The following is a 21,621-nucleotide window of genomic DNA, read 5'->3' on the forward strand; positions in this document are numbered from 1 at the left end:
AGCTACAGAAGCAGCTTGCCTCTAAAAAGAGTAGAAATATACATACAGTAAGCAAAATAACTTTAAATTTATGCCAATAAACCAAAATTCATACCAATGTAAAAGATTTTGAGATTAATATTTATTTTTTGAATTAAAGTAGATTCAATAATCTACCCTTTTATCCCATCATTTCTATACCATATCCCCTTTTTTCTTTCATTAAGTGATCCTTGTATCTAACTTTTCTGTTTAGGTGTTTTGTGGCTTTTTTGTTCCATGATCAATAACAATTTATAAACACCCTCCCCCCCATGACAACAAACAGCCGTAACCCATCTTTTGGGAATGTGGGCATTGTTTTTCTCTAGACTGCTTCCTGTCGTTTGGTGGTGCTAGAGTTTTTGGGGAACCCTGAGAAAAAAATCAGGATTATGGTCTGGCTAGAGTAGTCTGTGAGGCTGGATCATATCGCCTAGCAGTCTTGAAGCTGTTCTGGATATAGAACATTGAGGAAACTGCAGCGAAGGTGATTTTGAGATGTTGGATTATCTGCGCCTTCTGATTTTATTGATGTCTGCTGCCCTTGCTCTGAAAATACATAAACTTTTAAAGGTAACATACATATCTGCATTAATACAAGTATGACTGTATATTGTACACAAGTTAGCCAAAGATGATTTGTTGTTGTTGTTGTTGTTTTATGCCTGAGTAGGTTACATGTCTTGTAGTTTTTCTAGATTTCTTTATGTCTGTAGCCAGGGTTTTTCAGGGGGTCTTCCTCTATCAAACCTGATCATCTTTAACCTTGAATGAATCCACAGTCTTTTGTTTTCTGTGGGAACAGAAGCACTACCTCTTTCTCAAAGCAACACATCTTTTGACTTCCATTTTGAAGTCAAGACATTTTTAAATTTTGGTTTAAACCAGAACCATTCACAATCGTTGTCTCTCAGCAGCTGTTGTTTGTTATCAGCAATCAAAAACTCCAAAGACAACACAACAACATATGGTGTCCAGACTCCTGTGCAGTTTCCATTTTTGTCTGGCTTTTTTTTTCTCTGTAATTACTTTACTCCTTTCTTAAGGAGTTTTTTTTTCTGTGACTGTCTATGTCTTTTTCTCTGCAAAGCCCCTGTACCTTTTTAAACACACTGTGACCGTTTAGAGGTTTCTTTTGTCTGGATCTGTCTTTTTTGAGCATCTGTATTGTTTTCTGATCATGAGATGAATCTTGAACTGCTGTGTCAGCCACTGGTGGGACTAGGCTTAGTACATGGTGCCAGTGCAAGGGGGCCAATGGCTGACTCCATCCCACAGGCAGCTGCTGGGAAAGTCATCTCTGTACTGCAGCTGCCTTGACACTGTGAGACTAGAAAGCCACATTTGGCTCTATTTTTGTGTGTTTGGAACCTTTTTTTAAGCTTTCTTTGGTTTAATGTGGAAATTTGTGTTCTACTTGTAGGCCAAGTTTTTTGTTGGGACTGCCAGCTCCCCCCAATAACCACACAGAGACTTATTATTACTTATAAATGCCCGGTTGATGGCTTAGAGTTGTTGCTAACTAGCTCTTTCAGTTTAAACTAACCCATATTTCTTATGTACACTCTGCCATGTGGCAGTTCCGCTTTTCAGCACAGCATGTGCATCTCCTGCCTCCTCTGTCTCTGACTGCTGACTGCTCACTGCACCCGTCTTCCCTGTGATCTCTTTAAATCCACAGGTCCCAACTAACTTCTAACTGCCTAGCTATTGGCCAATCAGATCTTTTATTGAACCAATCAGAAGGTGCTTTGGCAAAGACACATCTTAACAGTGTATAGACGATTAATCCATAACAAGCTACTGTACTTTTACTAGAAGTAACTTTGCTTGCTCAAATATCTTCCCAGGCCTGCAAGATGGCTCAGTGGGTAAGGGCACAGGCTGCCCAGCCCCAAGGCCTGAGGTAGAGCCCTAGAACATACATGGTAGGAAGAGAGAGCTTACTCTTTTAAGTCATCTTCTGACCATGAACATGCACCATGGTACACCTGTACCCCACACACACACATGCAAAATAACTTTGTTTGCTTTTTAATGCTCTTTTTTTTTATCATTTGTCATAACATATCTGTTAGATGATTAAGACAGATAGTGGAGCAGTGATTAAGCTGAAGTTTGTCTGTTTTTAGAATAAATGTGGCCTTCCTCCCAGAAGACAGGCAGAGGGAACTGAACACTGAGTTCTTGCAGTGAGGCCAGCTCACAACACACATATGTTTACAAATCATACAAGATATCTGCTACTTTGTACAGCTATGTATGTTGTTAATTGTGGTTTACAAGTAAATAGAAAGTCATGACTGGACTCTTTCCCTCCCGCTTACTTATGGTTTAGAGCTCAGAACCTCGTCTCCCTCTGGGGTAGTCAGGTCCTGTGTGTTCAGGAGGATGGGCTGTGACTATTTGTTCCAGTGCTTTCCTGTTTGGGTACATAGAAGCTGTAACTTACACGTAATCCACACTGGCTTCATGGTCTTGCCCTGACCAAAAGGCATCATTATGTGGCTTGCTCAGCAGTGAACATTCCGTGCCTTCCTTCATCCATTCCTTTCTTTGTGTGAGACTAGTCAACTGGGCTGCGGCTGGGGCCCGGAAGATCACACACTCTTCTGACTCCTAGATCGGCTGGCTGCTGCTTTACTTCATTCATACGACAGTGGTTTTGTAAGTGTGGGGAGCAGTCCTCAGGCTTGTAGCTTAGAGCATCTCAGTAAGAATCCCACGGTGTCCTGGCTATGAAACATTCTTCATGACATTTGAATACAGAAGAGCTGCTGTTTTTACTTTTAGAAAAATTGTGCATGCGTTCATGTGTGCACATGTGTGTTGCTGTGACTTAAACTCCAGGACCTTGCACATACCGGGCATGTGCTGTACCAGTGAACACTATACCCACCCTTTTCTGTAGTTTTATTTTGAGGCAGGTCTTACTAAGTTGTTCAAGTTGGCCTTAATTTGAGGTTTCTTGCCTCTGTCTGCTAAGTGGACAAGCTAATATCTTCTGCTTCTCAGGAGTTTTCACTTGTTTGTTTATGTTTGGGCATGGGTGTGTGCCACACCCTATAGGAGGTCAGGAAGCACCTGCAGGAGTCAGTTCTGCCCTGCCACCATGTGCATCCTGGGGCTCAGACTCAGGTCGTCCAGCTGGCAGCGGGTGGGTGGCACCGTTACCTGCGGAGCTTTCTCGGGTGCCCTGGAGTGTTTTTTAAGAATAGTAGTTATTAGGATGGACAGTGGTGGCGCACACCTTTAATCGCAGCACTCAGGAGGCAGAGGCAGGTGGATCTTTGTGAGTTCAAAGTGAACCTGGTCTACAGAGCCAGTTCCCGGATAGCTAGGGGGGAAAAAAAACAGGGAAAAGAATAGTATTTACACAAAAATACAAAGTTCTTAACAGAAAATATGGCAAATTGAATTTGAACTATTGTGAAGTTGGTTGCTTTCTAGTCTTTCCTTTGGAAAACAACCACGGGGGTTGCTGTTTCCTCACTGTAAATGAGGCTGGACAAGTGACCCTACAGAAGATAAACTTTAACTGCTATCAATTCACGTGACTTTGTTGGAAAATAAGGGATAACCAGACTTTCCTTTTCTGAAGTAAAAGCTTTTTCCTAGACTTTGGTGCTCAGCACTGTTCTGAGTGTTTCATTCATGCTAAATGATTGTCCTCCCAGAAGTCCCTTGAGGAAGGCGTGGCTCTTACTCATGTTTGTCAGCGGAGACATTGCAGGTGTGGAACAGTCTCAGAGTTGTCTGAATGTACACCCAATGATGAGTGCCCAGCCTGAACCTCCCAGGGTCCTGGTTGCATCATGAGCTCTTTGGATAGCTCAGTAGTTGGACCTTCTGTCCCAGTTTCTCGGAGGGCTGGAGTACCTTGAAGCATCAGAATCTTTAGGGATTGGGGGCACAGACCTCCCAGTGCTGGTCTCTTCTCTGCTGATATGAGTTAGAAACTGTAGTGCTTGGGTTTTACTCCATGCATAGTTGGGGCCTCACTGGCCTGGGTGGATCTGCACTCAGTGCCATCAGTAGTACAGAAATGCCCTTGGTGGTTTTTCCTGCTGCCTCCCTCCCTTGGGTGGGGAGGAGTTCACCCACAGGCTCACATCAAGAGAAACGAGTTCTGCACTTACCCCTGTTGACCCATCACAGAACCTGCTCTGCTGGACTGACACCAGCCAAAATCTGTGTTGTCAGATAGAAGGAAAGACTGCAGTTTCTGAAACTTTGGGAACTAAACAAGTCATCAATTTATTACTCGGGTTCTCTATCCCAGAGTGTATATGTGTGTGGCCTTCAGTGTACAACAGTGATGAGCGTGCTCTCCTGCAGCTGTGTGCGTGGCCTTCCGTGTACACAGTGATGAGGTTGCTGACACACTTTCCAGTTGCTGAGGTGCTTCTTCTAAAGCCCTGGTAAGTCCAGCTTTTCAGTCTTATCCCTCACCGGTACAAGAGTCTGGAGAGCTAAGAAGCCTACATAATAATCAATAGTAATTCCTTTCAGAGTCAGTAAAAATATTGCATCTGCCTCCAAAGCATGGTGTGATGTTGGCGGAGTTCGCTCAGATTTGAAATAATCACACAGAAACTGTATTATTTGCAATACTGTTTGGCTAATAGCTTAAGCATGTTTTTAGCTAGCTCTTATATCTTAAACTAACCCATCTCCATTAATCTGTGCATCACCAAAAGGTTGTGGCCTACCTGTAAAGTTTCAGCCAGCAGCCTCCAGTGGAGGTGTCTGTCTCCTGCGGGTAGCTGCATGGCTTCTTCTGACTCCACCTTCTTTCTTCCAGCATTCAGTTTAGTTTTCCTGCCTGGCTTTACTCTGTTAAGCCATTGCCTGAAAGCAGTTTCTTTATTAACCAATGGCAATAAAATGTATTCACAACATACAGAGGGGAATTACACATCAGTGTGACAGCCTGCATTGTGTTCTGAAATGGGGATCAGAAATGAGAGCTGTCAACCCTGGCCTGGTGGCCTGGACTGTCCACCTACCAGCTAAACCCTGAAGGTTATGGTAGACTCCCAGCCAGAAGCAGGGCTGTAGTTACAGGGGTCTTTTTCCTGGACTTGAGAGGCACAGGCCATGATGCTGAGGACCCTAGAGAAGGGAAGGAAGATGTCTCAGACTCATCTGTGCTCAGTAGCTTGGGGGTGACCGGCTATTAAGTCCTCATAGCTTTCTTCTTTCTGGCCATTGTTTTCCTGAAGCCTTTTCCCAGTGACATTTCTCTAGAAGCTGGGCAGCCCCCTGCCTTAGGCTCTGCATGGGGTTAATATCCTGAGTCTATGACTTGCTGATGAGCTTAGGCAGAGTCCTGTGAAGCCACATTTATTTACAGTTGATGTAAGGAACTGATAGTTGTGATTTGACTGTGGCAGTTGGCAGTGCATTCCTGTTCCTTACAGTGCTGTTGTGACCAGAAGCATGCTGCCTCACGGCTTGCTTGAAATGGGAGCTGCTGTTTATTTTCACAAGTCTAGCACCTTTTAAGGAATCTAGCTGATCTGGGATCTGCCATTGGCACTCCCTGCCATCCTTCACTTGGAGTAGTCTTGTTCTGGCCATTACCCAAAGTATTCTCCGTGGACACACCCTGATTCCTTCCTCCACTGCTTTGGGATCTGCCTGTACTCCCCTCCGTGCCCCTGAGTCTTCCCTTAGTGTTCAGGAGCCAGAACCAGCTTCCTTCCCTGAGCTGAGTGCATGTGGTGAAGCCGATCTGGTCCTTCAGGTGTGAACTCACTGTGGTGAGATGGGAAAGGGTGCTCACACTGCCAGTTCTCTCCTCAGAATGCCTCATTTTAAAGTGACCTTGAAGCTCTAAGACTGAGCCAGTTGGTGGCAGGCTGTCTCTGAAGGCTGTTGTCCTTCTCCTTAGCACATGTTAAGGGCTCCAACTTGATTTGAAAGCCCTTAAGGAGCCATGATTGACTAAATATGTCAGTGAATAAATATGTCAGTTCAGTATTACATTTTATGCTCTTATACCAACATTCTTTTCCCCCTTTTTATTTACTCATGTAATACATTTGATTACGGTTTCCCATCCCATGTGGATCCCCACTCCCTTTCTGTCTCTCATAGGAAAACAAACAGACTCCAGACAATATGACACTTTAACCGTAATATTCAGGAGGCAAAGACAGGTAGATCTGTGAGTATGAGGCCAGCCTGGTTACAGAATAAATTCCAGGACAGCCAGGGCTATGCAGTAAAACCCTGTCTCCAAAAACAAACCAAAACTTTTTTTTTTAAAAAAAGACTTTTATTATTTAATAGTAAAATAAAATAGAGTAAGATAAAACAAAACTAACACATTAGAGTTGGAGAAGACAAACAAACAGAAGGAAAAGATCCCAAGAGAAGGCACAAAAATCAGAGAAACACTAAACTGGAAGTCATAATATATATGTAGATGACCTGGTGCAGACCCATGCAGGCCTTGTGCTTGCTGCTTCAGTCTCTGAGTTCATATGAACTTTGTTCAGGTTGATTTAGAAGCCTTGTTTTATTGGTGTTCTCTGTCCCCTCTGGTTCTTAGATTCTTTCTGTCTCCTCTTCCCTGGGGTTCGCTGAGCCCTGAGGGGACTGATTTTCTAGAGACACCTCATTTAGGGCTGAGTGTTCTATCTCCGCATGATGCCTGCTTGTGGATTCTATTAGTCAGGGTTGTCTAGAGTAATGGAACTTACAGAATGCATATAGAAATTGGAACGACTTAGGTCTGTTGTCTAGCTAATCCAACAATGGCTGGCTGTGAACAGTCTAACTGTTGGTCAGTCCACGAGGCTGGGTGCCTTGTCTGGTCTTCATTTCAGTATATGCTGGAATCCCAAAGAAGTGGGCTCTGATGCCAGTGACGGAATGGCTATACAAGGACGCAGCAAGTAAATGCTTCCCTCTTCCATGTCCTCGTAAAGGTTTCTGGCAGAAGGTGTGGCCCTGGTTAAAGGGGTGGCAAAGGGCAATACTAGAAGTGCATTCACCTGCTTCAAACCAAACAGAAACAATCAGTCTCTCACGGGTGTTCCCTCCCATGGAACGAATAATTGTAGTTCATTCCAGATGTAGTCAAGTTGACAACCTAGAATGGCCGTCATGTGGGTCTCTGTATGCATTCCCATCTGCTGTAGGAGAAAGCTTCTCTAATGATGGCTGAGCAAGGTACTGATCTATGGGTATAGCAGAATGTCTGGTTTTTGATCCCTCAAGTGGTGTTGGATATGGGTCCCATCTCGTGGAGTGGGCCTTCAGTCCAGTCAGGTATTGGCTGGTTTATTCCCACAAGCTTTGTGCTAGCAATGCCCTAGCACATCTTATAGGCAGAACAGGGCTGTAGATCAGAGGTTTGTGGCTGGCTTGATGTTTAAGATTCTCCTTTGGTGGTGTGCAGAGTACCTTCTTATACCAAGGATGCTGGAAGATGGGGGTCGAGGCTCTCTATGTAGGCACCAGTTAGACGTCTTTGTGTTCAATGAGTTGTGTAGGTGGTATTTTCAGCAGTGGGCCTTATAGTCAGTTTGTCTTGGCAACAGCCTGGATTGTTTGAGGATTCTTATGGGATCCCTTTTGCCAACAACTCAATTAGATGTAACCCAATCCTGGTACTGGAAGCTTATTTTGGTGATAAGGGATAGCCAGTTGGGACTCTGTCTTCCCCATTATTTGGCAGCTTCATTTGGATCACCTTCATATATGTATATATTTTAGGAAGCTTCTACTGTCTTAGGTTTCCATACAAGTGACCCTTCATCTTTGCTGTCTCTCCCTGTATTCCCTCCCTCAACCTCCTGTCCCAGCACTCCCCACCCACCCATAGCGATCTCCTCTACTTCCCTTTCCTGTGCCCACTGGTCCTTTGTACATACCCTCTGTGGTTCTGTGAACTTAGACCAGCATTCTTAAGCTGCTGCTACACAAGAACCCTATTTCTGTCAGTACTGTGAACGTGAATTCCCTGGTGTACTTGGGGGTGGCATTTCTACACCTGAGCGCTAGCCTGGACTGTGAGAGAAGAGGCCACTTGAATGTGTCTTGGTGTAGAGTGTGTAAAGGTCTTTTTGTTAAAGTGTGAGAGCCGCTTTGTGTAAGTGGCAAAGCCTCAGCAAAGTGGCCAAGGGAAGCTAAAGTGGGTAAGGTAGGTAAAGTCGGGTGTGGGATTCCCACCGCAGAGGGTAAGGAGGCAAAGGCCCTGCTTCGTGGTCTGTCACTGCTCCAGGGCAGTGCGATCAGCTCTTAACTCCCGGGCTTCTGGAACACTAAAAAAGCCTATAGCTAAACTGAGGTCTCCATTTGCCATGCTTAGAGACAGGGAATTGCTTTCAGCTCACATGTCTCAGAAGAACTCTGGATCCAGAATTATTATAATCTAGAGGTTTTTGGATTTGTTGTCGTTGCTTCTAATTCCATTTTAGGAACTGGTGAAATGGGTCAGTAGGTGAGACACTTTCTGTCAATCCTGAAGACCGAGTTTGACCCCCAGAACTAAACTGTTGGAAGGAGACAGTGAAGTCTCAAAAGTTGCCCTCTGACCTCCACACATGGGCTGTGACAAAAACACAGACATAAATAATAAATATTTTTTAAATTGCATTTTATCTGTAAGGTGAAAGAGGCAGTAATTAAACTATTAAAGTGCTTCTTTTCTCTTGTTAGTAAAGGAAAAAGAATTATAAGAGTAACTGTTTTACTTTTTCCGTAAAATAGATGTCCATCTGGATTTGGAAGAGCGCCTTGCAAAATTTATGAGGACCGAAGAAGCCATCATTTACTCATATGGATTTTCAACCATAGCCAGTGCCATTCCTGCGTACTCTAAAAGAGGGGACATTGTTTTCGTGTAAGTGCCTTCACCCACCCTTCTATCCAGATTCCTTCTGAAGCAGCACTGTGCTGCAGGGCTCAGCAGGTCCTGCACTGCATTGGAAATTACCTCCTAAGGGGAGAAGGAATCTTCTGGGGTTCTTTGTTTTGGTTTGGTTTTTAACTGTTTGGTTTCCCAGGCCCAAAGCTACAAGACCCTCACCAAAAGGTGCTTGACAGTGATTTAGCCACTCTCCTGGCACCATGATTGTTTCTGTTGGTATCCAGATGAGGCTTGCCGTCTCCTTCCCTGTCAGCTCTGTGGCCCTGTCATGCCCTGCGTCATGATCACAACCTCACATTGCTTACTGTGCCTGGCAAAGTCACCCGCCCCTCATCACTCACCCTTCTTACTCTCCATGTCTCTACTGATCCTGTCTCACTGCTTATTAAGGATGTAGGAGCTGAGGCAAGGGCAATGGCTCAGTGCTTGAGAGCACTGGCTACTGTTGCAGGGAACCCAGGTTGGTTCTCAGCATCCACATACCAGCTTACAACTCTCTGTAACTCCAGCTCCAAGGTATATGATACTCTCTACTGACGTCCTTGGATACCAGGCACACATGTTATATATCTGATCAGACAAACACACATGCACATAAAATAAAATAGAATAAAGAACCTAGAAACCATGAGTGGGGATCAAGTGCACAAACTCGGGTGAATTCCCAGACGCATGGTGTGGCTGTTCACTGCGAGGGGAAAGCGCCGACCATGCAGATTATGTCAACAATTTCAAGCATCTTTGCATTTACCATGAGGTTTACAAAAACATCTCTTCATTAATATAAGCTGTTTTCAAATGATTTCAACTTAAGTATCATAAACATAAGACCGAAACAAAAATAAACTAGTAAGGAAACTGCCCTTGTATTCCTTCCTCCCGTTTAAATGTTTTTTCCATTTTTGTGTATGCTTGTATTTGAAGTTCCTAGGTTGATGTTTGCAATTACCCTGGGTTGTTCTTCTACTTCTTCAATGAGGCAGGGCCTCTCAGTCAAACCCAGATGTCACTGATACAACTAGTCTCGCTAGCCAGCCTGGTCTGGGACACTCTCTTTACAGGTGGCATTTACATGTGTTCTGGAAATCCAAACTTCAGTCCAAAAGCAAGCACTTTAACACTGGACCGTCTCTCCAATCCTCATTTACATTTTTGGGGTATCATATTTGCATCTTTCTGTGTTGACTATCTCAGCCTACTAAAATAGTTATTATTTCAGGGTTTTTTGTTCTGGATTAAAATTATTCTGAAGATATGAATGGTTTGTACTCATTGTTTACAATGTTAGCATCTCTGTCCCTGTGCAGAGCTCAGGAGATCTGGGCGACATAGATTCTTTCTGCTCTGGCTTGTCTGGGATCATCTACATCCCCTTCACCTTCTCATCCCTTCTTTACTCTTCTTTTTCTTTTGGTATTTTGAGACAAGAGTTTCTCTATATAGCTCTGCCTGTCCTAGAACTTGCTCTGCAGACTAGGCTGTCCTCAAACTCACAGAGATCTGCCTGCCTCTGCCTCCTCAATGGTTAAAGGTGTGCGCCACCACCACCTGGCAAAAGAAAGATCTGTCCTGAGAAGTTCGGTCTTTTTGTTTGTTTTTGTTTTTTGAGATTTCACCTTCATTTCCTTTTTTTAAATTAATTTATTTTTGTTTCATGTGTATTTGTGTTTTGCCTACATGCATGTCTGTGTGAGGGTGCCAGATGCCCTGGAACTGGAGTTACAGACAGTTGTGAACAGCCATGTGGGTGATGGGAATCAAACCCAGGTCCTCTGGAAGAACATCCAGTGCTCTTAGCTACTGAGCTACCTCTCCAGCCCCGCCCCTTCATTTCTAAATGATAGCTTTGCTGTATAGAGAATTCTTTATTGGAAGTTTCTGGAAGTTTAGTTTCTCCTTCTAATTGAAGACCTGCACTGCTTTGTCCTGGCAGTAAAGTTTCTGTAGCAAATTCTGCCCGAGACTGAGAGACCTTGAGAATCTCCCTTTTACCTCTTTGCGATGTGCTTCCAGCAAGTCTTGACTCCAGCCATCTGTTTCGCCATGACTGTTGGCTTTCCTAGACCTGTGCTTTGGTGGCCATCTATCCTGATGGCATTCTCGGGTCCTTTTTGCCGCCAACCTCCCCCCGCCCCCATTGGCGTACCTATTTGCTTTTTAAGGCTATTCCAAAGCTCCTGTGAGCTACCTTCATCACACCTCACTTTTCTCTGCAGATAACTGTTTGCAAATAGTCTGTCCTTGAACTCAGTAATTCCTTCCTGTATTTGACCATTCAAGATGTTAATACCTTCTACCGATTTTTTTTTTCACTTTGTGTGTGGGATTTTGTTTTGTTTTGTTGCTCAAAGAGTTCTGTGTTTTTGTTTCCTTCTCAGGTGCCCATATTAGAGTGCAGAGTGGTTTATCTGTGCTTCCTCTGAGCTCCTTGGCTTTCCTTAGAACAGTTGTTCTGAGTCTTCCCGTGATTCCTCCTGTGAGTCCTCCTGTGTGTCCTCCTGTGAATCTTCCTGTGAGTCCTCCTATGAGTCCTCCTGTGACTCTTCCCCTGAGTTTTCTTGTAGTTTCTTCAATACTGATTACAGTGTGGTCAGTTTCTGGCACCTTGTTATGATGTAGTGAGTTCGGGAGGGGGGGTGGTGACGTTGAGGTTTTTTGTTGTCATTTGTTTTTAAAGATTTATTTATTATGCATACAGTTTTCTGTCTGCATGTCTGCCTACAGACTAGAAGAGGGCACCAGATCTTATAACAGATGGTTGTGAGCCTCTATGTAGTTGCTGGGAATTGAACTCAGGAGCTCTGGAAAAACAGTCAGTGCTCTTAACCTCTGAGACATTTCTCCAGCCCCTTGTTTGTTTTTTTAATATTTCTATTTAATGTGTATATGTGCATGTATATATGTGCACAGCATGTGTGTGCAGTGTCCACAGAGGTCAGAAAAGGACATCATATCCCTTGGAACTGGAGTTAAGGGTGGTCACTAGGCACCATGTGCTGTTAAGAATTGAACTCAGCTCCTCTGCAGAGCCGCAGTGCTCTTAATGGCTGAGGCAGTATTTCCACCCAAGGTCTTAGTTTATTGAAGGCTCTTGATGCTGTTGGTGTGAAACTTCACCTGGGCACTGAAGGAGTCATGACTCATCTTTTCAAACTGACTTTGCTGGTGCCTCTCTTTCTAGAATGAGAATTATGATCCACAAGACCAGGCTGACCTGAAGTGGACTGATGTAGCACTACTCTTTGAACACTAGAGGGCGAGCCAAGCCCAAGTTCGTCACAAATTCATAGTCGGTAGGTTGCTTAGGGATGAATCAGGAGTCTCTAGGCCCAGGTGTCTTGTCCTCATAGTCACTGGCATACCTACAGGATTCTGTCCACCATGGCAGAGTTATTGTAGATAGATGTACTCTGCCTCCTGTGCTACACTTGTGCCATCAGCAGTGCCAAGCTATGTGATACCATAAGGCCCCAAACCTGCACGTCTCTGGGGCACACAAGAACACAACTGCTCTAGACTAAAGGTGATGTGGGCTCCTGGCCCATGGTCAGTGCAACTGGCGTGGGTGATCCTGACTCTTACAGAGGTCTCTTACACACTGAGATATCCTGCCACCAGGGAAATCTCTGTCCTTAGACCTGAAGGTGGGCAGGGGATGGGGGGAGTTAGTGACTTCCCTGCATTATATTTGTCCCATTTGACACTTCCAAGTCGTGTCTCTGCTTTTCTTGTTGTTCCTCCATGAATGGAGTCTTGTCCCATGCTGTAATGGGTGAAGGCTATCCTTTGGCCATCTAGACATATGCTGAGTGGCTGGAACCAAGTTGGATTGTGCGTGCATTTGACAGAGACTCGGGGTTTCACTGTACCCCCTGTGACTCTTCATTTGGCCTTATCTGTTTGAGTTTTGCTCACTGTCTTTAACCTGTAGATTTAAAGTTTTTCTTTTTCTTTTTGTATTAGTATTAGGGGTTTTCGTCAGCTTGTTTGTGTCAGCTAGCGGTTCTAATGTCTTTCTCTTATGACTCCACTGACATGAATGTTAGGTTGCTTTATACCTCTACCCCCCAAGTCCTTGGAGCTCTGCTGTCTTCTTTCCTGTCTGTTTCTCTGTCTCTGACACACACTGACTCGTTTCAGTGTCTTTCTGTTCACCAGTCCTTTCCCTCTGGTCCGCTGTGCATCTCGCTGATGTTTCAGAACGCTTTCTCCACAGGAGAGGATTCTCTCTGTAGCTTCTGTTTTGCTCAGCTTTCTGTTTTAGTCCCTTGTTTTAGGTGTGTTGGTGACTGCTCATTTTTATCCTGGCTGCTTTGAGTTCACTGCTATAGGTCACCTTTGGCCCTGTTTTCTCAGTAGTAACACTTGATGGGCGTGATCCTCAGCTGGGCCCTGGCTTTATGTTATATGCCTCCAGTCCATACTGGCTGTGCAGCCTGCTGGCCACAGGCCACATGTACCCCAAGGTAGATAAAGGTGGCCCACCACAGAATTCTTAACTTAAAATATTGTGAGATTTTTCCCTCTTCTAACTTGGTTGTGTTTCTGGAACATGGCCTTTGCAGATGACAGTGTTGCGGAACTATCTGTTAGGGTCAGCTTTCTCTGACACATGGAAAGTGGGAAGTGGGAGACAACTATGTCATTCCAAATGCCAGGCACGTTTAGCCTGGACACCCAAGGGTGTCAGAGTTTCTTCATTGCTGCTGGGTGATGGTGACAGTCTTGATTTCCCTTGGGTTTCCTCATCCAAGTGGAGAATGTTGGGGGTGCCTCATTGTTACCCTGTTGATAAGAAGTTTGTGTACCTAGGAGGGATGCAGCGTTCCAATTACAACAGCGTTTCAAAGGCCGACAGCTTAGTTCTTCACTCGGCCTCAGCTGGTGTGAGTGAGCTTAGACCGTTCCTTGTGCTCGTGTCTGTAGTTACGTGCTTCCAGCTGACTGCCAGTGATGCAGCAGTCAGGTAAACAGAGATGCCACTGACGGTGAGGTCACCAGCGTTCTGCAAAGTTCTTAGAAAGAGGAGCATGTGAGTAAGCTCGGATGCCAGCCACAGCATGCATCCTGGTTTCAGAGGTCATGATGTGGCTAGCTGTTTTAAGTAGCCATGTGGAAAGGACTTGCAGGGTGAAGAGCAAACAGTGGGTGTGAGTGCTCAAACACACTCTATGTGCTGTGTTTCAGGTAACGATTGGAGGCTGGTCAAAGGCAGGTCGATGTACAAAAGCAGGCATTCTTCTTCTGAGAACGTTGACAAGGCCCTTTAACCCCAATTTGGTGCCTCTCCCCCTTGCAGAGACAGTGCGGCCTGCTTTGCTATCCAGAAAGGATTACAGGCGTCACGCAGTGACATTAAGTTGTTTAAGCATAATGATGTAGCTGACCTGGAGCGACTGCTAAAAGAACAAGAGATTGAAGATCAAAAGGTATGATCTTGTTGAAGAGCATTGTGCAGCTCTTTGTGCTTCCTAAGAAGCTAAATTATAGATGAAGTGGTAATTTGTCACCGAAAACTGGCCTGCAGATCACATTTGGATACTAAGTAAGGGAGTTCCTGCTTATTAATGTATTTCAGATTGGAGAGCCTTGTCGTATTTGGGGGAGGTGTTTGAGGCGACTTTCTTTGGGGGCCTAGGGGAGAGAAGCAGCTTGCCCTTGAGGAGACATAGTACTCTGAGTTCTGTGTAGGAGCTCTAGAATACACCAAGGCTGTAAGGAGGTGCATAGATTAAATAAGTAAGAATATTCTTACTTATTCTATCAAATCTTAAGCTCTCCTGAAGCTCCAGACAGCTGCTGCCTGTGGGGAACAGCCTCCCTGAAGAGGGGGTGCCTGGAAGCCTTAACTACACCTAGTGGTAGTGATTAGGCAGTGTCTCCCTGACATGATTGGAGAGCTGCACAGAGGACATGTGTTTAAAGCATCATGGGAGGATCCTGACTTACCTTCCGGGCAGTGTGGGTAGGAAAGGCCGAGATGGTGGTGCTGTGTGGCTCTGCAGCAGGACCTTGTGATGTATGGCCTGTCCTGGGAGCCCAGTTGTCACATCTCAAGCCCCCCTTTCAAGTGGACTTTGCCCTAACAGCTCATTCATAACTAGAGTAACTGATGAAAATGCTTACTGCCTTCTTTGATTTTTGTATTTAGATTTTTCTAAACATTTGGATTATTCACTCAGGATTCTGTCGTCTTTGTTTAGGAGTCAGCCTGCGTGATAGATACTTGGCGAATATGCACATTATCATATTGAATATGATGAACTCACCTTTGAGTGCTCAGAATAGTATCAGCCAGTGTTCCATATTTACACGATTAAGAAAAAGCTAAAGAAATTCTGAAATTGAGATTGTTTCACAGATTTAATTCTTTCAGCAAACGAGAAAGATGACCTTAGTCTGATTAAACACTCGATCCCAACCACCAGAATAAACACTGGTTCGGAAAATGTGACTACAGAGTCAGTGTGCTGAATCTAGGCGCTGTCATGCTCACATTTCATGTGTGTTTTCCGTAAGATAATCTATGGAGCTCCTGTGGGTAACAATCAGAAAGCTAGTTATGTATCTTAGAAATTTAATTTCACATTTTCACTAATTAATTTACACCTCATTTTTCTGCCAGGAGTATGCTATTAAATAACTTTACATTTAATATTAGAAAGTTCTTCTTACTTGAGATGCTGTCTTTAGAATATGAGTAGAACTTATATCAAAGATTGGCTCGTACTAACAATGTGATGTAAAAAGCAAAATGAAGGCAGCAGCTTGCTTCCAGCACTGAGCATGGTGAGGAGGCAGTATGCTCCCAGAGGGGATGTCTCCAGCAAAGGCATGTTGTCACAGGCTGGAGAGATGCCTCCATGGTTAAGACTTACTGCTGTTCCAGAAGATCCAGGCTCATTTTCCAGCATTGTGACTCCAGTTCTAGGTGTCTCATGCCACCTTCTTCTGACCTGTGGGCATTGCACACACGTCCACATGCATATATGCAGGCAAAACATTCATATGCATAAAATAAACATAAATCTTTTAAAGGAACAAAGTAAAACTGTTTTAAGTAAAACTGAGAAATGATCCTAATGTAATATTTTTTAAAATACGATTCTAAAATTACTACAGTAAAATCCTGATTTTGAAAAAGTGATGTGCACATAAATATTCAAAAGAAAGACGAGCTATCATTGCATAGCACGACTAACCTTTAGTAGCTTCCATATATACTTTTGCTCATCCTAAGTCTCTTCCATTGAATATTTGGAAATCCTAAGCAGGTACTTGAATTGATAGAACACTTAACTAGTGTGTGTATAAAGAAGCCCTGCCCAAACTAAGGGAACAGGATATCTTTTCAGAGGGAGAAGTCAGGACGCTGTGTGTTGGCATGCAGGTGTCCTCTTTCCACCAGTGATTCTGACAGGTCCATGCTGCCATCTAGAAATGCTGTGAACCGCAGCATTCAGTGGCGAGTCATGCGAGACCGGCAACCTCTGGATGTATATCTCTGCAGAGCAGAAGTGCTTCTGTGCTGACAGCAGCCGCTGGTCCTGAAAGGCCCCATAGCATTGTTGTAATTAGTGACTGGAGCACAAGTAAGAAATCTTTGAGTAGGAATGTGGGGATGAGTTCTAACTCTGGTTTTTCAGCCTGTCACACCTGCAGCATCTTCAGGTTCTTAGGTGTGATAGACTCATGGCCTTCTGGACACGAGGCGGAGGAGGACACACACTGTCTGAATTAGGCTGCTCTAGTCTACCACCTTGTATTTGATCAGACAAGGTCACATTTGGATTTTACATGACTCACTGAGCAGGCAAAGCAAACGAGGAGTTGGTTATATTTTGATGGGGAGGAAGGCTAGAGATTACCAGCACACAGAGGAAAATACAGTAGTATAATTCACACACACACACACACACACACACACACACACACACTATGTCCCTCCCATACTGTTATCATCAACCTCCCAGGACACTTGCACCATCCATGCCTCTCCCTGCTCCTCAGGCCACACCTGTGGTGGTGGTAACAGTGGTTTTCATTCATTTGTAATTTTTTCCCCTTTTACACTGAAATGTGTAAATCCTAGCTGTGTAATTTTTAATGTTTTCTCTCTGGAGTCTGTGCTTCATCATTAATTTCCCTGGGCTTTCTCCCAACCGTCCCCAACTGGGACATTGTTTAACATTGTTCGGGCACCTCCAGTGGTGTGTGAGGTCATCAGCTAGAATCTGCCTGAGGAAGGAAAGCTGCTTTTTCTCAGTGTTTCTGTCAAAATAATAGGATCTGAATTCATTATGGCCTTCTCCCCCTTTTAAATAAATCCTTTATGAGGTACATGCTCTTGGGAGTAACAATTTCTATTTGGAGTTATGACAGTTAAGATGTCTCGTTTCTTAAAGAATCCTCGGAAGGCCCGTGTGACGCGGCGTTTCATCGTCGTGGAAGGATTGTATATGAACACCGGAACCATCTGTCCTCTTCCGGAACTGGTGAGCAGCCCCGTCAGTCCTAATTTTAGTGTGCTGATTATCTGCCAGTTAGACCTTTCATCTATAATCATATTTAAAGCATGATACCTGGGACACAAGGTTGCGCAGCAAAGGAAGGTGCTTGCGTTTTGCCTGACCTGAGTTCGATCCCCAGAACCCACAGGGTGGAATGAGAGAATTGATCCATGAGAGCTGTGCTTCAATTCCATACACAAACTATGGCATGCACACACATGCACAAATAAATAAGAAATATTTATAAAAAATAATAAAAGTATGATGTGCTGTTGTCAGACTTTCCTTTTGGGTCGCCAGCCCCCAAGTAAGGACATGGGACTTGTTATTAATTATGAAAGCTTGGCCTTTAGCATAGGCTTGTCCCCAACTAGTTCTTATAACTTAAGTTAACCGTTTGCTTCTGTTAGTCTACATTCTGCCAAGTGGCTTTTTACCTCTCCTCCATTTTGTATGTCCAGCTTACTTCGTGTCTCGCTGGCATTTGCTGCACACCTAGATTCATCCTGAATTCCTCTCTCTGCCCGAAAGTCCCACCTCCTCTCTCCTGCCTAGCTGTTGGCCATTCACCTCTATTAAACCAATCAGGTGCCTTAAGAGGTGAGGCAGAACACAGACACAGCTTCACGAAGTATAAACAAATCTTCTGCAACAGTGTGCACAGTGGTGCACACCTTGAATCCCAGCAGTCAGGAGGCAGAGGCAGGCGGAACTCTAAGTTTGAGGCCAGCCTGGTGTGCAGAGTGACTTCCAGGACAGCCAGAGCTACAAAGAGAAACCCTGTCTGGAACAACCAAATTATTATTATTATTATTATTATTATTATTAATTTTATACATGTCTACAATGTGTCTTGATTATATCCACCTCCGACTTCTTCTTTTTTAAAAAAAAAAAAAAGATTCTTAGAACAAAATACAGATATGTACACATCTAAAACACTAGAAGCTAAAAGATTTTTCTTCTATGCCCAATGACAAGGAAGAACAAGCCATCCATGCCTCTGCCCGCCTGCAATGCCTGTGTCCTAGCACTGAGCAGACTCAGACGGGAGAATCAAGTCTTTAGGCCACCCTGTTCAGCATAAAAGTTTTAGGCTAGCCTGTGTTACTGAGTGAGATCCCTCTCTTATAAAGTAAATTAATAAATAAAAGTAAGAGGAAAACAGAAGAATGAACCATAATAATAAATATAATAGAACTTTTTACATTCAAACATTTCTGCAAATCCAAAGTAAAATAACTACTGAAAAATACCACTATACTTCCCAGGAATTTTTATATGTAGTTGGACAAGTGTTTAACCGAGAAGTTGTACATCTGCACACATAAATGTCTTAACTTTTCTCTTCTGAAAACTAGGTCCTGTGCTGTCTGTTTCTAATCTGGGTCATTTCAGAGATTGAAAAAGGACAGTTGGTTCTCATTATTCAGTGTACTTACATTCTGTAAAGGTAGCACACACAACGACAAAGGGACATAATGGTGAGCCATTGCTACTGGGCTCCTGTGAGCTGTGGTCAGAACACAGCTGGTTTGTGTGTGGTTCTAGTACAGGCTGTTGATTGATTCACACTGGACTCCTGCCCACAGCTCTCTAACTCACGCTGAAGGAAGTTTCTCCAATGTCCGTCCGTTTTCTGAATGCATTTCTCATCCTTTCTGCATCTGAGAATACTTGAAAGCTCATTAGCAGGGACATTGAGAACATCAGAATCTCTAGTGATGGCACAGTGCTGTGAAATGCACGCTTCTTCAGAGGACAGTGGCCTCTCTCCTCAGCTGCGAGCACCCACTGGCAGGTAGCTCACTCATTTCTTGACCACCGCACGCATGAGCCTTCTGAAGGATGGATGAGTGGATATTGATTTTAGAGTCATAGATTTTAACAAGTAGGTAAATTTGCAAATGCAGAATTCATAGATACTGAGAGTCAACTGTCAGTACTTTTACAAGTTTAATTTTTTTCTGCAAAAGACCTTCTATATGTTGTTAATGGTGGTGGTATTAAGTCCAGTTTTATTTATCATCTAGGTTAAGTTAAAATACAAATATAAAGCAAGAATCTTTCTGGAGGAAAGCCTTTCGTTTGGAGTCCTTGGGGAGCACGGACGCGGAGTCACGGAGCACTATGGGATCAGCGTGAGTTCTCACTGCAGAGTGGGGAGCCTGTCAGAGGCATGAGAAACAACCTTTAATGAATCAGAGGCTCCTGGGGCTTTGATGTCTGGGTGGATCTAGGCAGCCCGGTCAAATACCATATCCTCCCTCTGAGATTTTTGTTTACCTGGAATGGGGATAAGTGTTGAACTTGACTCTTCATGTTTTGTGTTGTATTATTAAGGTCACTAAGAATTTCCTTAGGAGCTGGACATGGCGGCACATGCCTGTAATCGCAGCAGTTGGGAAACTGAGGCCTTCATGAACTATATAAAAAGATGCTCCACACAAAAAGCAACAACAAAAAGGGTTCCCATAGTCCTTTAGAAGACAGTTTAGTATTTAAATTTCCCCATATAATCTGTGGAAGTACATATGTACAGTTGCACCATATATATATATATATATATATATATATATATATATCATTTGTGTAGGTGACAGTATGTGTGTACGTATTAAATATATAATTGTGACACACACAATATATGCTGTCAAAAATACTGCCAAAAAATGGCTTCAGCAAAGCAACTAAAGCTTAAACAGTTGGGATAGCATTGGCCCCTTTTCTTTCACTGAAGGGAAATGGAGCCACAGAGACCAAGTGCCCTGGCCTGTGCTCCTGGTGCCTCAGGCTGGTGATAGGCACCTTGCTGGCCACTATAGGGTACAGTTACAGGGTGCCTTTTCTCCAAATGTGGGTGGTGAGTTTTGCTACATGTATGACCCAGTTGATGGTAAAATGCAAAGTCCCCTTAGTTATCTGCACCCCAGCACTGCCCTGCCCCAGAGAAAAAGGTACAGAGTAAAGCTACATGAAGTTAGCTGACAGCTGACATCAGCAGATGGGTGTGGGTAGGGGCATAGTGAATGTAAGGATGGCATGGAATTTACTGAGGGAAACCTCCATCCCCAGAGGGCTTGATGGGGAATTGCTCTCTGTTTTTCCTGGCAGATTGACGACATTGACCTGATCAGCGCTAACATGGAAAATGCTCTCGCATCTGTCGGGGGCTTCTGCTGCGGCAGGTCTTTCGTGGTTGACCATCAGGTGATGCTTCGATGTCAAGGTTTTTGTCTTGCCCAGTTCCTGCAGTCATTAAGTCCCAAAGAAATCACACAGAGTTCTACATTAACTTTAAACTGATTGGCCCATTAGCTCAGGCTTCTTATTAACTCTTATAATTTATATAGCCCATTATTAGCCCATTCTTCTTATCTGTGTTAGCCATGTGGCTCAGTACCTTATTCAGTGGGGCAGTTACATCTTCTTCTGTGGTCGGGTCAGGACTGTGTCCTCTTCCCAGAATTCTCCTGTTCTCATTGACCCACCTCTACTTCCTGTCTGATTGCCCCGCCTATACTTCCTGCCTGGCTACTGACCAATCAGCGTCTATTTAAAATATAATTGACAGAATACAGACCATGGTCCCACACCACCATTGTCACTGCAGAATGATGTTTCCAGTACAAGCTTTATATACACTTTAACTCATAATTTACCACACTGTTTTTACTTAAAAGCCTGTTTTTTTTAAAGCATAGCTCAAAGTGTTTACAGATACATAAGGACCCTATCTCCAAGACAGCATCTTGGGTTTGTTACACTGTCCCTCAGCTGCCCTCCTGGTGCACTCAGTGTGCTTGCTGTTCAGATGCCTGTGGCTATGTAGTAGCTTCCAAATGTCTCTCCAGAGAGAGATTATCTATTTATTTTGTTTCTCCTTAGCGGCTCTCTGGCCAAGGATACTGCTTTTCAGCGTCATTGCCTCCCCTACTAGCTTCTGCCGCCATCGAGGCCCTCAACATCATGGAGGAGAATCCAGGTACAACCTTGTAATGTCTGGTTCTGTTAACTGTGGTGCCAACTTGCTTTCTGGAAGAATTAGCATTAGGGAATTGTTTATCAGACAAAACTCTAAATTACTTTCAAAATCATGTTCCCTAATACAAAAACCAATATCCAAACTTGTTGAGCACGGGTGCTTCAAATTCAACCAATAGTCTTTGAAAATATTCCAAAGTCTGAAACATCAAGATCCGAACC

The 21,621-nt window shown here is 43.9% G+C and overlaps 1 protein-coding gene across 1 annotated transcript in view; it reads left to right on the forward strand.

Annotated features, from left to right (window-relative positions):
- The window catches only part of LOC121453660 (serine palmitoyltransferase 1), a 45,242-nt gene that overhangs the window by 14,874 nt on the left and 8,747 nt on the right, over positions 1-21,621 (forward strand). The window contains exons 6-11 of the mRNA XM_041660585.1: positions 8,746-8,878; positions 14,205-14,334; positions 17,311-17,400; positions 19,449-19,556; positions 20,530-20,625; positions 21,304-21,400. Coding sequence (XP_041516519.1) covers positions 8,746-8,878; positions 14,205-14,334; positions 17,311-17,400; positions 19,449-19,556; positions 20,530-20,625; positions 21,304-21,400 — 654 coding nt within the window. The remainder of the gene's footprint in view (positions 1-8,745; positions 8,879-14,204; positions 14,335-17,310; positions 17,401-19,448; positions 19,557-20,529; positions 20,626-21,303; positions 21,401-21,621) is intronic.

The sequence above is a fragment of the Microtus oregoni genome, unplaced genomic scaffold, assembly GCF_018167655.1.
Source record: "Microtus oregoni isolate MIOR12 unplaced genomic scaffold, Mior012 000011F_ref0000422, whole genome shotgun sequence".
In the NCBI taxonomy this organism is placed as follows: domain Eukaryota; kingdom Metazoa; phylum Chordata; class Mammalia; order Rodentia; family Cricetidae; genus Microtus; species Microtus oregoni.